Raw genomic sequence first — 12,144 nt, forward strand, 5'->3', positions numbered from 1 at the left:
GTCGGCCCCCAGACATTTTACCACATAAAATCTGGCCCCCTTGGCAAAAAGTTTGGACACCCCTGCCTTACTATATACTGTACATGGTCGTTTTTTTCGGCTAAAAACGCCTTACTATACATGGTCGTTTTTTGTCCCTGAGGGCCTGCCCAAAACAAAAAAATTGCACCTGGGCAAACCAGTCTGGACTGTTTCCGGCAGCGAGGCGGCAAGGACACACAACACAGTACAGCATATTTCGTAGACAAAATATCCATTTATTAATAACTTATCTTTACATTCATAGGAGGAGGGAGGGAGACATCCACAATTTCATCATCACAGTTTCTCCCCCTCCCCAAGAAGAGCAGCCTCCTGGGACCCTTACCGCATACACACGCAAATGCACACGCCAACATCAGTCCCCATAGAAGGTCACATGAGGACGCGAAATGAATAAGGCAACCTCAGCTGGACTGATTTGCTGGGAGTGGAGGTGCAAAAACAAGGCCTGCACAGCAGTGATTTCCAAACGAACGTATTATTCGACTCCATTGGTCCTCGCACGCAAGCTCTTGGTGTGCGTATGTTTCTTTTACTCCTGCAAGCCACACTGTAAATAACTGAGGAAAATTTGATATTATTTCAGGAGACATATTTTCGGGACATTTTTCTCAGCTGTGGTTGGGAAGACACTGCAATAGATTACACCTTGATGAAAAATCCTGCTTTATGATTGTTTTTCTTTTTTTTGGCATAATCAACAACTATATACACAAGAGTGTCCAGTTTGTGTCTTCATAGAAGACAATCTCAAAAGTCAGATTAGGTCCATGACTCAAAATGGCGGCCCGGTTTGAATGCACGTCAGGGGACCGCTGCCTGGCAGAAAACTCCTAGCAGGACGCGAGGTCGTCGTCAAATTTTCACAATTTCAGCTGTCGTCGCCCACTCACGTGGACTCCAGGGGGTCCAGCTGGAAGACGTTGTGGTTGGTGGGCGTGGTGAAGTAGAGGGGCTGGCCGCCGGGCGGCGTGACAACGGCGGCGGTGCTGGCGAGACGGTTGTCGCACGGGCTCTTGAGGCCCAGCGTGTGCTCAAAGTCCAGCAGCTGACCCATGAAGTTGAAGTTTGGTGAAATGTTGGACTTCTTGGTCTTGACGATGTCGTAGGCCTCGTTCATGGACAGCTGCAACTTCTGCATTAGGTAGGCCACCGTCACAGTCACCGAGCGGCTGATGCCGGCCAGGCAGTGCACCAGCACGCCACAGTGTTGGCCCCGAGCTTCGTCTGCAAGGAAAAAGGGGGCTTATTAATATGCAATACGGTGATATACAGCAGATAGGTTTTGTGTTTCGGTCGTAGCTGAATCAAAATCTAATTTTTAATTTAAAAAATATTAAAAGGCAATTAATTCTATTGGATGTGCAGTGGCTGGGATATCATCAGTCACTACAAGAGTGGGAAAAATATACGGTTCTGATTCTCAGATTATTTTGGAAGTCGTTTTATTGGACAGATGTCATTTTTCGTTTTATCAATTGCTACAGTCGTCCATTTTTATTTTCAGACATGTTTTTTTTTCCAAAAAGCTTTTATTTGATGTGCATTTGTTTTGATGTCATCAGTCAGTATTACCGCCAATCAATATGAATCATCCGTGACGTGATCAGTTACTACAGTGGACAGCCATTTCGCAATAAAAGCAATTTTCTTCAGAAGAAAATTTTGAAGCTGTGCATTCGTCTTGCTGGCGTCAGTCACCACAAAGTTTTCATTGGTATGCATTACTATGTACTTTGTATCATATGACAAAGAGAGTTTAATTTCTCTGCTGTTAATTGTCTTTAGTTCTGTTTTGTAAATGCTTTTAAATGTTGTCCTTTCAATGATTTGGAACACAATGAGTGATCTTGTGTATGCAATTAGTTGTTCTTGTCATGGTGACCATTTTCTCCCCCCTATGAACATTTGTTTTGATGTCATTGGCCATAGATATTTAAAAAAAATAAAAATAAAATTCATCATCAGTCACTACAGTGGACAGCTATCCAAAAGCTGACATCAACTCTAGTCCAGTTTTTAATATTTAATGTGTTGATTGTGTCGCTTTGTCTTCGTTTGCTTTTTTTTTTTTAAGTTCCATTTGCTGAATGGACTGTATGTTCAGGAACATTGTGTCTTTGATACACTGGCCTCTTATCAGCACTGAGGGAAGTGGTGGAGATGATCAGTAGCGCCGCAGCCGTTCCCGTGTTACGCTAGCGTGGGCTCTTGTGTAAGAGCCGCACTAAAAGGTCTCGACCGAAACCCGAGAGCAACAAGCCGGACGGTAATTTGAGCGGAGCAGGAAGGAAGCGCTATTGAAAGTAATCTAGGACATGCCCCCGCCGCCCCCACCCCTTGCCCAATTACATGAACAAAAGGAGCCATTTACAGGCCCTGTTGACATCCTGTGAGCCTTGACAGCACCCTCATGACTCCGGCTGCCTTTCGCGGACAAAATGATGCCGTTGTCACAGAAAGGCTACGCGAACACAAAACAAGCAGGGGCGTCAACACACTTCGTCTCTGGAATGTTGTCAGCCATTTTATCACATGACCCCCCCCCCAAATAAAACTGCTCAAGTCCACATTGGGCTCAGTTTATATGCTGAAGAAGTAAACGTTGACTTGGGGTTATACAGGATACTTTTTTTAATGGCACGTATGAGTATTTTAGAATTTAAAAAAGACAGGAGATTTTTCATTTCGTCATTTTAGCCACGCGAACAAACTTCAAAGTGCAGGGGAGGGGCCGGGGGGGTTCCACATGAAAACCGCGGAGAAAGGCCTTGTTTGTTTCAGACAAAACTTTGGAGATGGGTGCGTCTCATCATTTTTTGCGACAAATTATTTCGTCTGTGTCAATTTGGAGTTATGCACTAAACTTACCGATAAAGTTGATGGCTTCGGGGAAGAACTGCGACAGGTTCTGGCTCCAGTGATCCGAGATGGGGATCTGTTTGTACTTGAACTCGCCGGCGTTCTCGAAGAGGTTGGGCAGGTTCGGCGTGACGTTGAGAATGTACTTGATGCCGTACTCCTCCAGCACGTCCAGGTTGGTGGAGTCCTTGGCGCAACCCAGATACAAGTGGGGCAGGATCTCCACGGGGAAGGACGGCTGCAGGTTGCACAAAGGGCTGCCGTCCGAGTCGGTGGCGCTGCTCGGGTCCACGTCCGATTCGATGTCTGATGAGTCAGAGCTGATGCGCAGGCCACCCAGGCCCAAGACCTGCGTAGAAGGGGGGCTGCTGTCAGATGACCCGTCCAGGTTGGTCTCGCACAGATTGGGGAACTCGGCTTGGAACTTGCTGAAGCCACCTAAAAAGAGAACATTTCTGTTTATACAAGTCCCGTGTGGCACTTCAATGAAACCGCATACAGCCTGAGAGCCTTTGGTTGCCCACTCTTGATGTATAACAAAAACATTTAACCACATCCATAAAAGACGACCTCGACAGGAGCTACTGGCTAGGCTAATCGAACCCAAGTGTAAAAAATTACACTGGCTAGTTCCTTTGTGTTGTTTTGCGAACTCTAACAAAATTCAAGGAAGAAATTCATCCCAAAAACAATTTGTAAGCCTGAACTTCACGCCCAAAGGTAAATTCTAATGATTTAATTTTTTTTAAAAAGATGAAGAAATACATTTCATGAAATTACAGATACGCTAATTATAAAAATGTTGGAAAGGGTGCTGGCATGAATGGTTTGATAAGTGTGATTTCATAGCAATAAATGTTTCCTAAATGATTTTAAAATAGTGTAATTAAAAGCAAATGCACAAAATATATAAATGTAAAAAAAAAAATAAAATCCACCTTTACATAAAAATACATGAGGCTGAAACAGAACATAAGTATAAAAAAACTCAATGAAAACAAAATCTTAAAATACTCTTAGAAATGTAAAAATAAAAGGTCGGTTCTGGCTATGGGCAAAACGTCTTGAGACTGCTTTATACATTCTTCCCCCCAGCAATTTGAAAAACTTGATTTTGAAGCAAAATGTGTGTCTCAAAGTAACATTGCAACAAACATTTTTTTCCTAATATTGTGTCAAGCTGTTTTAAATATGTAAAAAAAAAAAAAAAAAAAAGGTTGTGACTTGTGTATTATGTCAAATCATGTCGGGTAACTAAAAACTAAAAGTGCGGCGGTTCCGGGGGACCAACTTACCCTCCAGGTAGAAGGCCTTGTAGCCCTCGTCCTTCATGCGGCGCAGCAGGAGCCCCAGCACGGAGCCGCCGTCTACGTTTTCGTTCCACTCGCGGCTGTACTCATCGTAGAGCACGATGGTGGCGCTCTTGCAACGCCTCGCGAACCGCTCACGGTCAGGCCCGTCGGCGAGCAGCGCCCGCACGGGCAGGTTACCCTTGCGGAGGCGGCGCAGCATGAGGCCGGGCAGGGCGACGCTGATGGCTCCCTGGACGTGCGACGACTCGTATGGCTCCTGGCCGCGGCAGTCCATGAGTAGCAGCAGGCAGTCGCGGCGCGGCGCGTCCAGTTGCTCGCGGAGCCACGCCGACGTCTTGCTCACCGCCATGACCATCGAGTCGAGCGCCTGCTTCTGCGGAGGGGCCACGGGCTTGAACTTGTCCAGCATTTAGACGGGTCCCGGAGGAGGTGGACGGGGGTGCTGTTCAATCAACGGGCGGGTAGGCTCCGCGTAAGACGGGGTAGTGAATGAATCCCACGGTTGGTTCCTACTCATTCGAAACACTTCTTTCTCAACGAGCCCACGCCACAATCCGCGGAGTTCGAAGTTCCAGCAATCGTCGAGCCGAAGCTTGAATGAGTCGTCGTCCTTGTTACCTCGTCGTCCCTGTTCTGTCTCACTGAACCCCGGAGCTCGGCGACAAGCTACTGAATGGCGGCGGCGGAGGTAGGGGAGGGTGAAGAGGGCGTGGCATGGGATCGGCTTTCCAATCGTCAGCCAATCGCAACAGGCCCGAGTGGCGGTCGTCTTAGCAACGGGGGCCGGAAGGCGCGAACCGCCCTCCTTTCCTTCCTCCCCCATCCCCTCTCTGTGTGGATGAATTGGTAATGAGTTTGTCATTCACAAAAAAAAGGAGAGGAATTTCCGCTCCGGATCAAGTGAGTTCAAACACGATGAAGAACTGCGGAAGGAAGGAGGGAGGGAGGGAGGACAAGGAGAGGAAGAGGGGAGTCGGCTTTCACATGCTGCACCGACACAGTCCCATTACTCAAGTGTGTTGTTGTTACAATACAAGTAAAAGTCAACACGCATCGCAGTCAAACCGACAAATCTAAAAACTATACATCTACGCAACCAAATTAGAATGGATTAGTATATGAATGAAATATCCATCTTTGGAAAATGTGACTTTTTTTTCAAATAATGTTTCATCATTGATTATAAGGTTATTAGTCTTCACTGGCATGTTTTGAAATGCATCATCAAAGTATTTTGTTCACAAATATTTGTCACATAACCAACTCACTTAACTGTACGACAAACACAATAGTCAACTGCAAGTCCTTAGTTGTGGAGACCTTTTGCCTGTAATTCCTATTTGTGAGTATTTCTATTTGAAGTGCCCCTCCATGATGTGGTTCCTCATTCAGGCACCTGCGATATTGCGTGTTTTTTAAAGTCAGTTATGCACCTTTCAGGCATTTCCTGAATGCCGGGGAAACGAGCACACTCAAAGTCACTGCTGTGAGCCGTGGCTCATGCCTCGAGACTCAAATGCAGTCTGAATACACGGTTTCCCACCAGGCCCCGACTCTTAAAGGCGCATATATTCACACAGACACCACACTACATACATTATTCTCTACATTTTATGCTTGCATTTTTTGTTATGTTGTGTTTACAATGGGTTTTCAAAAATGCATTTAAAGTTTAAACAATTTAAATGTATTTATTTACATAGATTTTCACCTCCTGTGAGTGGGTCTGGAACATCCCTTGCAAATAAACGGAGGTTGCCTCTACTACCCCCTGCTGGTTGGGCTCCTTTTTGGGCCCCAGAACTACATTTGATGACATTAGCATGGCACTTCCTTGTGGAAAGTGGCCCCGTGGCCTCCAAATGTAGTCGCAGAGGTCCTGCTCTATTTCTGAAGTAGCAAGCATGCCCCCACAGAGGGGGTCCAACATGGGGCTGAGAACAAAAGCGTGTGTGAGTGCGTGTGAGCATATAAGTGTGAAGGGGCTCCAGTTTGAACGTGGGGCCCTTGTTAACCCCTCCGGTTCCCAGTCGCCCCCCCCCCCACTCCTCCATGCAGTGAATGGAGCCAAGCTGTTTGCATTCACCTTTCGATCTATTGTACTCTTTTTGCTGCTGCCGCTCCTTGCCGACTTTCACTTCCACTGCATTTGAAGAATATTGGGGGTATTTTTGATCCGGATGTTGGTTTGGAACAGAACCGAACCAATAGAGGAATTTCAATTTCAACAGTCTTGATTTGATGTCCAAATTGAAATTCTGTGGCACTCTGACATGAGAAATGATGACAAAAACTACCCCATATGAATCCGTAACATTTTACACCTGAGTTGTTGTTTACCTGTTAGCTAGCTTAGTGAATCTTTGTTCCTTTGTTTGCAAATGAGCCTTTGTGAACAAAATACCATTGGCTTACACCTTACTCTTGGTGAGCCTTCACGTCTTTGCTTACACATTAACATTTCGTGCACATTTGAAAAAGCACTTTCTCCTTGTTTGCGTGTTTCCACATTAGCTGGCCAACTGGTCCAAGGTCTGCGGGGGTGGGGGGACTTCCGAGTCAAAAAAAACAAAAAATAAAATAGGACAGAAAGCAACAACATTCATGTGACTCTTGTTCCAACTCGCATCACAAAAACACACACACGGCAACCTGATTAGCGTGTGTATCTTTTGTGTGAGGACAAAGGACTTCCCCGTCTGAGACGAGCAGCCGGTGGCAGGGATGAGGACAAGATAAGGTGCCAACAGAGAAGAGGGCGGTGTGTGTGTGTGTGTGTGTGTGTGTTATGTTCACACACACGCACCCTGGAAACAGGAAGACTCTGTGTCACATGACACAGGAGGCAAAGACAGACAAGAGAGCCGTCATCAGCGAAACAGGACGGCGGCAGAGTTCTGAACTTCCTGTCCTTCCGCCCACGCCGCCACGGTGCAGATAACGTGTATATTTTGCGATAACAACTTTCAACGCAAACACATCCGCCGGGGCGGCATCAGCATGCCAATAAGACAAAAGTGATGGAATTTTAACGATAGCATGAGGTAGCTGGGATTCAAGGTACAAAAAAAAAAAAAAAAAGTCAAGATTGTTGCCAATCGCGATTGTGCTCCGTGAGGAACACAAATATTGACATCAAAGGTTGATGTGATCAAAGGTTAAGAAAATAATACAAATTTTGCAAGTGGCAATGATTCCCACGCATTCTTCTCAACATTCAAGGACAAGTGTGTTATCGAAAGACTTTACAACCCCCCCGCCCCCACCCATCAGCTGTAGAGTAGGTTTTAAAACTTGGCTATAAATTGCTAAAATTCCCGGAATAAGTGAAAAGAAATGCTCATGAAATATAAATCCAGTCGGGTTATGAGGTCCAAAGAGTCCAAAGCAAACATGGTGCATCAGCATTTAGTTGTGTTGCTGCAACGAATTGCAAAAAGATGACTAAGGTACTGAACTCGGCCCCAAGAGTAAACGCTTTTAAATCCAGGTTAAAAATTATTATTATCCAACAAGGACAAGACCCCACATTGTGGAGCAAACATATTTCAAAGTTGACTAGAACGCCAATCGTTCAAAGACGCGGGGGCTCCATGTCACACAAGCTATCAGTACATATCATAAATACATAACGTAGCTCCCCGGAACATAAACACAGTGGCACACATCATTGAACTGGGCGGAACAAATAAGTAGCGTAGCTTTACGCGATGTAAACATGGATGCACACAATAGTGTGGAGGAGGGGGGGCACATCAAAGCGAGCCCACCCCTCACCGTGCTTCGGACTTGTGCCTCCGTCGGGTGTCAAAAATGTTAGCAAAAGGCTGAAGGGGGTCCGTTAGGTTTTTTTTTTTTTTTTTTAGCTTTGACCCCAATTAGCCATCTTTGCTTTTGCCGCGGACCACCCAGGAAACATCAGCGGGACATTCAGGAGATGTGAGGGCCTGAGCTGGTACAAAGATGGGGGTGTTAGACGCCCTCTTGGGACAGGAGTTATTGTGGAGTTCTTTTTTTTAATTGGCTCTGCCGATGAGCGCACACGAAGCTTAATTGCTACCAAAGACAAATTCCAAAAGTCCTCAGGTCCATGAGAAGATGTTGACACTTTGTGTTACTTTAATTGAACCCTTTCATGCACCATGTAGCCCGATAAGCCGTCCATTGTCGTAACCGCTGTCCCTGAGCGGGTTCAGAATAAAACATTCGTAGGTGAATTTCCTACAGATAAATATTAGCCCAGAGGCCCCCCCGGATGCAGCCTGTTTTGTCGGGCCCGCTGCCCGCAGGTCTCGTGTGGGGTTTGCGCGTCTTAAAAGATTCGCCGGCGCTAAACCACTTACAAGTTCAAAGCTCCACAGCCAAACAGCCGTCCCCGCCATTTCTCCCACCGCGCTCTCTTCCTCGTGGGAACAAACAGTTCCTTGGAAAGTGCTGACTTTATACATTTATTCCCCCCCCCCAATTCACTTCCTGCCTTCCTGGTGCCTGAGTGTCAATGTGGCCACAACAACAAGAGGGGTTCCTCTTGTTCCCTGTTTCCTGTCAGGGAAGTCCGACTTGATAGGACAGGACGCTCTGAGAGCGAAATGACACACACACAAAACAAAAGAGAGCCAGGATGGACGTTTGACGGGAATATTGAAGAAACGTGAGAAAGTGAGAGCGGGGGCAGTTGGTGAAGGAAAGAGCGTTGCTTTGGACCTCCTCGCGTATTAGCGTTTCCAACACGTACTGTTGTTCTTAAAAACTCATTCACTCCCAAAGACGTTTATAAACGTCTTTTCAGACTTGGTCCAGAATTGGCTGGTATTGAATGAGTTAAGTTAGCACGTTGGTTTCACAGTGCGGAGGTTCGATTCCAGCTCCGGCCTCCCTGTGTGGAGTTTGCATGTTCTCCCCGGGCCTGCGTGGGTTTTCTCCGGGTGCTCCGGTTTCCTCCCACATTCCAACAAACATGCGTGGCAGGCTGATTGAACACTCTAAATTGTCCCTCGGTGTGAGTGTGAGTGCGAATGGTTGTTTCTGTGTGCCCTGCGATTGGCTGGCAACCGATTCAGGGTGTCCCCCCGCCTACTGCCCGAACACAGCTGGGATAGGCTCCAGCACCCCCCGCGACCCTAGTGAGGATCAAGCGGCTCGGAAGATGAATGAATGAATGAGTTAAGCGCTGTTTTGCTAGCAATTGTGTTTTGTATTTTTCCCCCCTCAAGATGATCCATCACAGGTTACATTGAGCAAATTAGATGGTACCAAGTGTCCACATGCGATGTGAAGCTGTGTTATTGCGCCCGTGTGTGTGCGCGGCTGCAGTGAAAGGCAGGCAGGAGGACTCCGGTCGATCCAGTTAAGCAAGTGCGGCTAAAGCGGATCGAGAGATGGAGGAGGACAGAGGAGCGACGGATCAGCAAAGGCGATAGCAGATCGCCACCGTCACGTAGCAGGCAGGACGCCACGGCGGCAATGCATTGTGGGACGTGACCCACAGCCCCCAAACTGTCAAGACGGAGGCAAAAAACACTGCAGCCGAGTCATTCACAAGAAACGCAACTTCGGTTTTATTCACTTATAAAAAAAAAAAAACTGTACAACACAAAGTATATATTTCAAATTAAGATGTAAAAAACACTCTTAACAAATTGCTTGAATGAAAACATTTTTTTAAAGATAACCTTGATAGATATCATTCCAGGTTATGAAGGTTGGTGAAAGTATTGGGACAGAAGCGCATCGAAATACCCGACAAGGACAATCTTGAGTCAAAATGATCACGCTTCATCAAAACGAAATACAAATTAATTAATTATTAAATACGAGCCCCTGATAAAACAAAACCGTCTCGCTAACAAAAAATGTTGTAAGATGTACATGAGTCCGGGTCCAGATGGAGAGTGATCTCCTCACTTGCACATTCGCGTCACTCACTGCCGCGACAGGTGCACTTTGGTGCACGAGTGAAAGGCTTAAGCGAAAGAGCGGCGTTAAGAAGCTTCAGAGGCTCGGGAGGCCGTGTGAGGCGGCATCCACGAGGCCGTCGGCGGAGATGGGAAGCGCTGCCGGGAGGCTCGCGGGTTACGATGCTCAATGGCCCAGCGGACACATGAAGCTTCTTAAGGCGCAAAGAGGATTTCCCTCTCATTCAGCTTGTTTAGGATGGGCGGAGACAGGATGAACGTCTCTATCCAGGGAAAACGTCAGCTGAGCAAACCCCACCAGGATGTCGCACGTTTCCAAGTTAATCGTCTTGAACAAGGGGTTGTTCGGGTTGAAAAAGAAGCTGGGTTAGTGATTCCATTTAGCAAACCATACTTTGAAAACTTTGTCAGAGGCGAAAGTATAAAGCCGTAGAAAGTAAGCGGTCTGTGAGACGTCTTGAAAACGTTGGCTCCTCTTTTTGCTTGTACCTAATGAAGTGTCCATTTCATTTCTCTGGTCCATTTGCGGCGGTGGACGGCTTTTCATCAAAGTGAAAAGAAAGCACGTGCAAACAAACACCCCGCACACACACACACACTTGAAGTACCTCATGTGAGGTGGTCCGGTGCTCTATCGGGTGGTCTTCCGGGATGATGCGTCTGGGCTAGACACTCGTCAACTTTGTCCTCCGTTCGGCTAAGACGCTCCTCCAGCACAGAAACGGTCTGAGGTGGGAAAGAGAAAAAAAACAGTCACAACATTATAAACTTGCGTCGACTTCACAGTGCAGAGATACCGGGTTAAATTCCGGCATTTTCTCCCCGGGCCTACGTGGGTTTTCTCCGGGTACTCCGGTTTCCTCCCACATTCCAAAAACATGCATGGCAGGCATGCATGTTTTGCATCCACACTCCAAATTGTCCCTAGGTGTGAGTGTGAGCGTGGATGGTTGTTCGTTTCTGTGTGCCCTGCGATTGGCTGGCAACCGATTCAGGGTGTCCTCCGCCTACTGCCCGGAGACGGCCGGGATAGGCTCCAACACCCCCGTGACCCTTGTGAGGATAAGCGGATCGGAAATGAATGAACATTATAAGTGGCTCAGATAATGGAAGGATGGAATGTTGCCATTAGCCTTTCGAGGGTGTCGTCGTTGCATTGTGAGGGTGCGAAAGACAGTGAGGAAGACAGGCAACTTGACAGCCACGTGCAGGTCAAGACTTTATGCTGGTGGGGCTACTTTAGAGCGCCCCGTTGTCGAGGCATGGAAAATGACCCAGTGAGATGTATTCTAGTCACTTGAGGCTCTAAGTGAATATACCATATGACAGTCGACACGGCCAAAGCCTGCGTGGGACGCGAGTTCTCACGATTTCAAAGCGTCATTTTATCAACTTCACTATATTTCTAATCATTCAAATTTGACGCAGTCGTGAACGACAATCAAAATCAACATCTTTGTCACGTAATACCCGAGTGAGGACGTCCAGCTGCTTGACCAGGTGCTGCAGGATGGAGTTCAGAACCGGCTGTTGCCCCAACGTCGCTTCCGACGGGTCCACCTGGTGGGCGGTTTCGCCCTCCTCGTCCGGCCAATATTTCACGCCGTCGTCCTCTTGCTGTGTTCGGACATCCTTGTCTTGGCGTTTCCTGCCCTTGTCCCCTCGCCGCTTCCGTCGACTTCCTTCGCCGCTGCTCTCTTCCTTCGTCCAGCCTTCGTCCTCTGTCGTCGTTGTGACAGAAGACTGACTGTCGTGGGCGTGGCCGTCATCGGTGTGGTGGTCGTCATTGCCATGGTGCTGCGGAGAATACGTTAGCCGTGCTTTACAATGTCAGGAAATGAAACATGATATTACAATGAAGCATGCCTGGGCAAAGGCCACAGTCAGTTTTAAAAATGGAGATCCCCCCCAAAAAATGCAAGCGAAATACAATTTTTTTTTTGTTTTTTAAACGTTCATCATTTTGGTTGACGTTCACTGGAAAAATATCAAAACCAACGTGACCAAAAGGT

General features: G+C 47.1%; 2 protein-coding genes across 4 annotated transcripts in view; both read right to left on the reverse strand.

Annotated features, from left to right (window-relative positions):
* Positions 1 to 236: 236 nt before the first annotated feature.
* On the reverse strand, positions 237 to 4,906 carry dusp6 (dual specificity phosphatase 6). The gene is made up of 3 exons (XM_052061248.1): positions 4,200 to 4,906; positions 2,914 to 3,342; positions 237 to 1,269 (listed from the first exon to the last, which is right to left on the reverse strand). The coding sequence occupies exons 1-3, from the start codon at positions 4,624 to 4,626 to the stop codon at positions 932 to 934; spliced, it is 1,194 nt and encodes a 397-aa protein (XP_051917208.1). The 5' UTR covers positions 4,627 to 4,906; the 3' UTR covers positions 237 to 931.
* A 4,845-nt stretch (positions 4,907 to 9,751) lies between these two features.
* poc1b (POC1 centriolar protein B) overlaps positions 9,752 to 12,144 on the reverse strand; it is a 28,208-nt gene continuing 25,815 nt past the window's right edge. For 2 of the 3 annotated variants that reach the window (XM_052061236.1, XM_052061235.1), the window contains exons 12-13: positions 11,603 to 11,929; positions 9,752 to 10,858 (exon numbers count right to left, since the gene is read on the reverse strand). In XM_052061236.1, coding sequence (XP_051917196.1) covers positions 10,742 to 10,858; positions 11,603 to 11,929 — 444 coding nt within the window. In that variant the 3' untranslated portion in view covers positions 9,752 to 10,741. The remainder of the gene's footprint in view (positions 10,859 to 11,602; positions 11,930 to 12,144) is intronic. The other variant, XM_052061237.1, reaches the window with a different exon arrangement.

This window comes from Hippocampus zosterae, chromosome 3 (assembly GCF_025434085.1).
Source record: "Hippocampus zosterae strain Florida chromosome 3, ASM2543408v3, whole genome shotgun sequence".
NCBI lineage: Eukaryota > Metazoa > Chordata > Actinopteri > Syngnathiformes > Syngnathidae > Hippocampus > Hippocampus zosterae.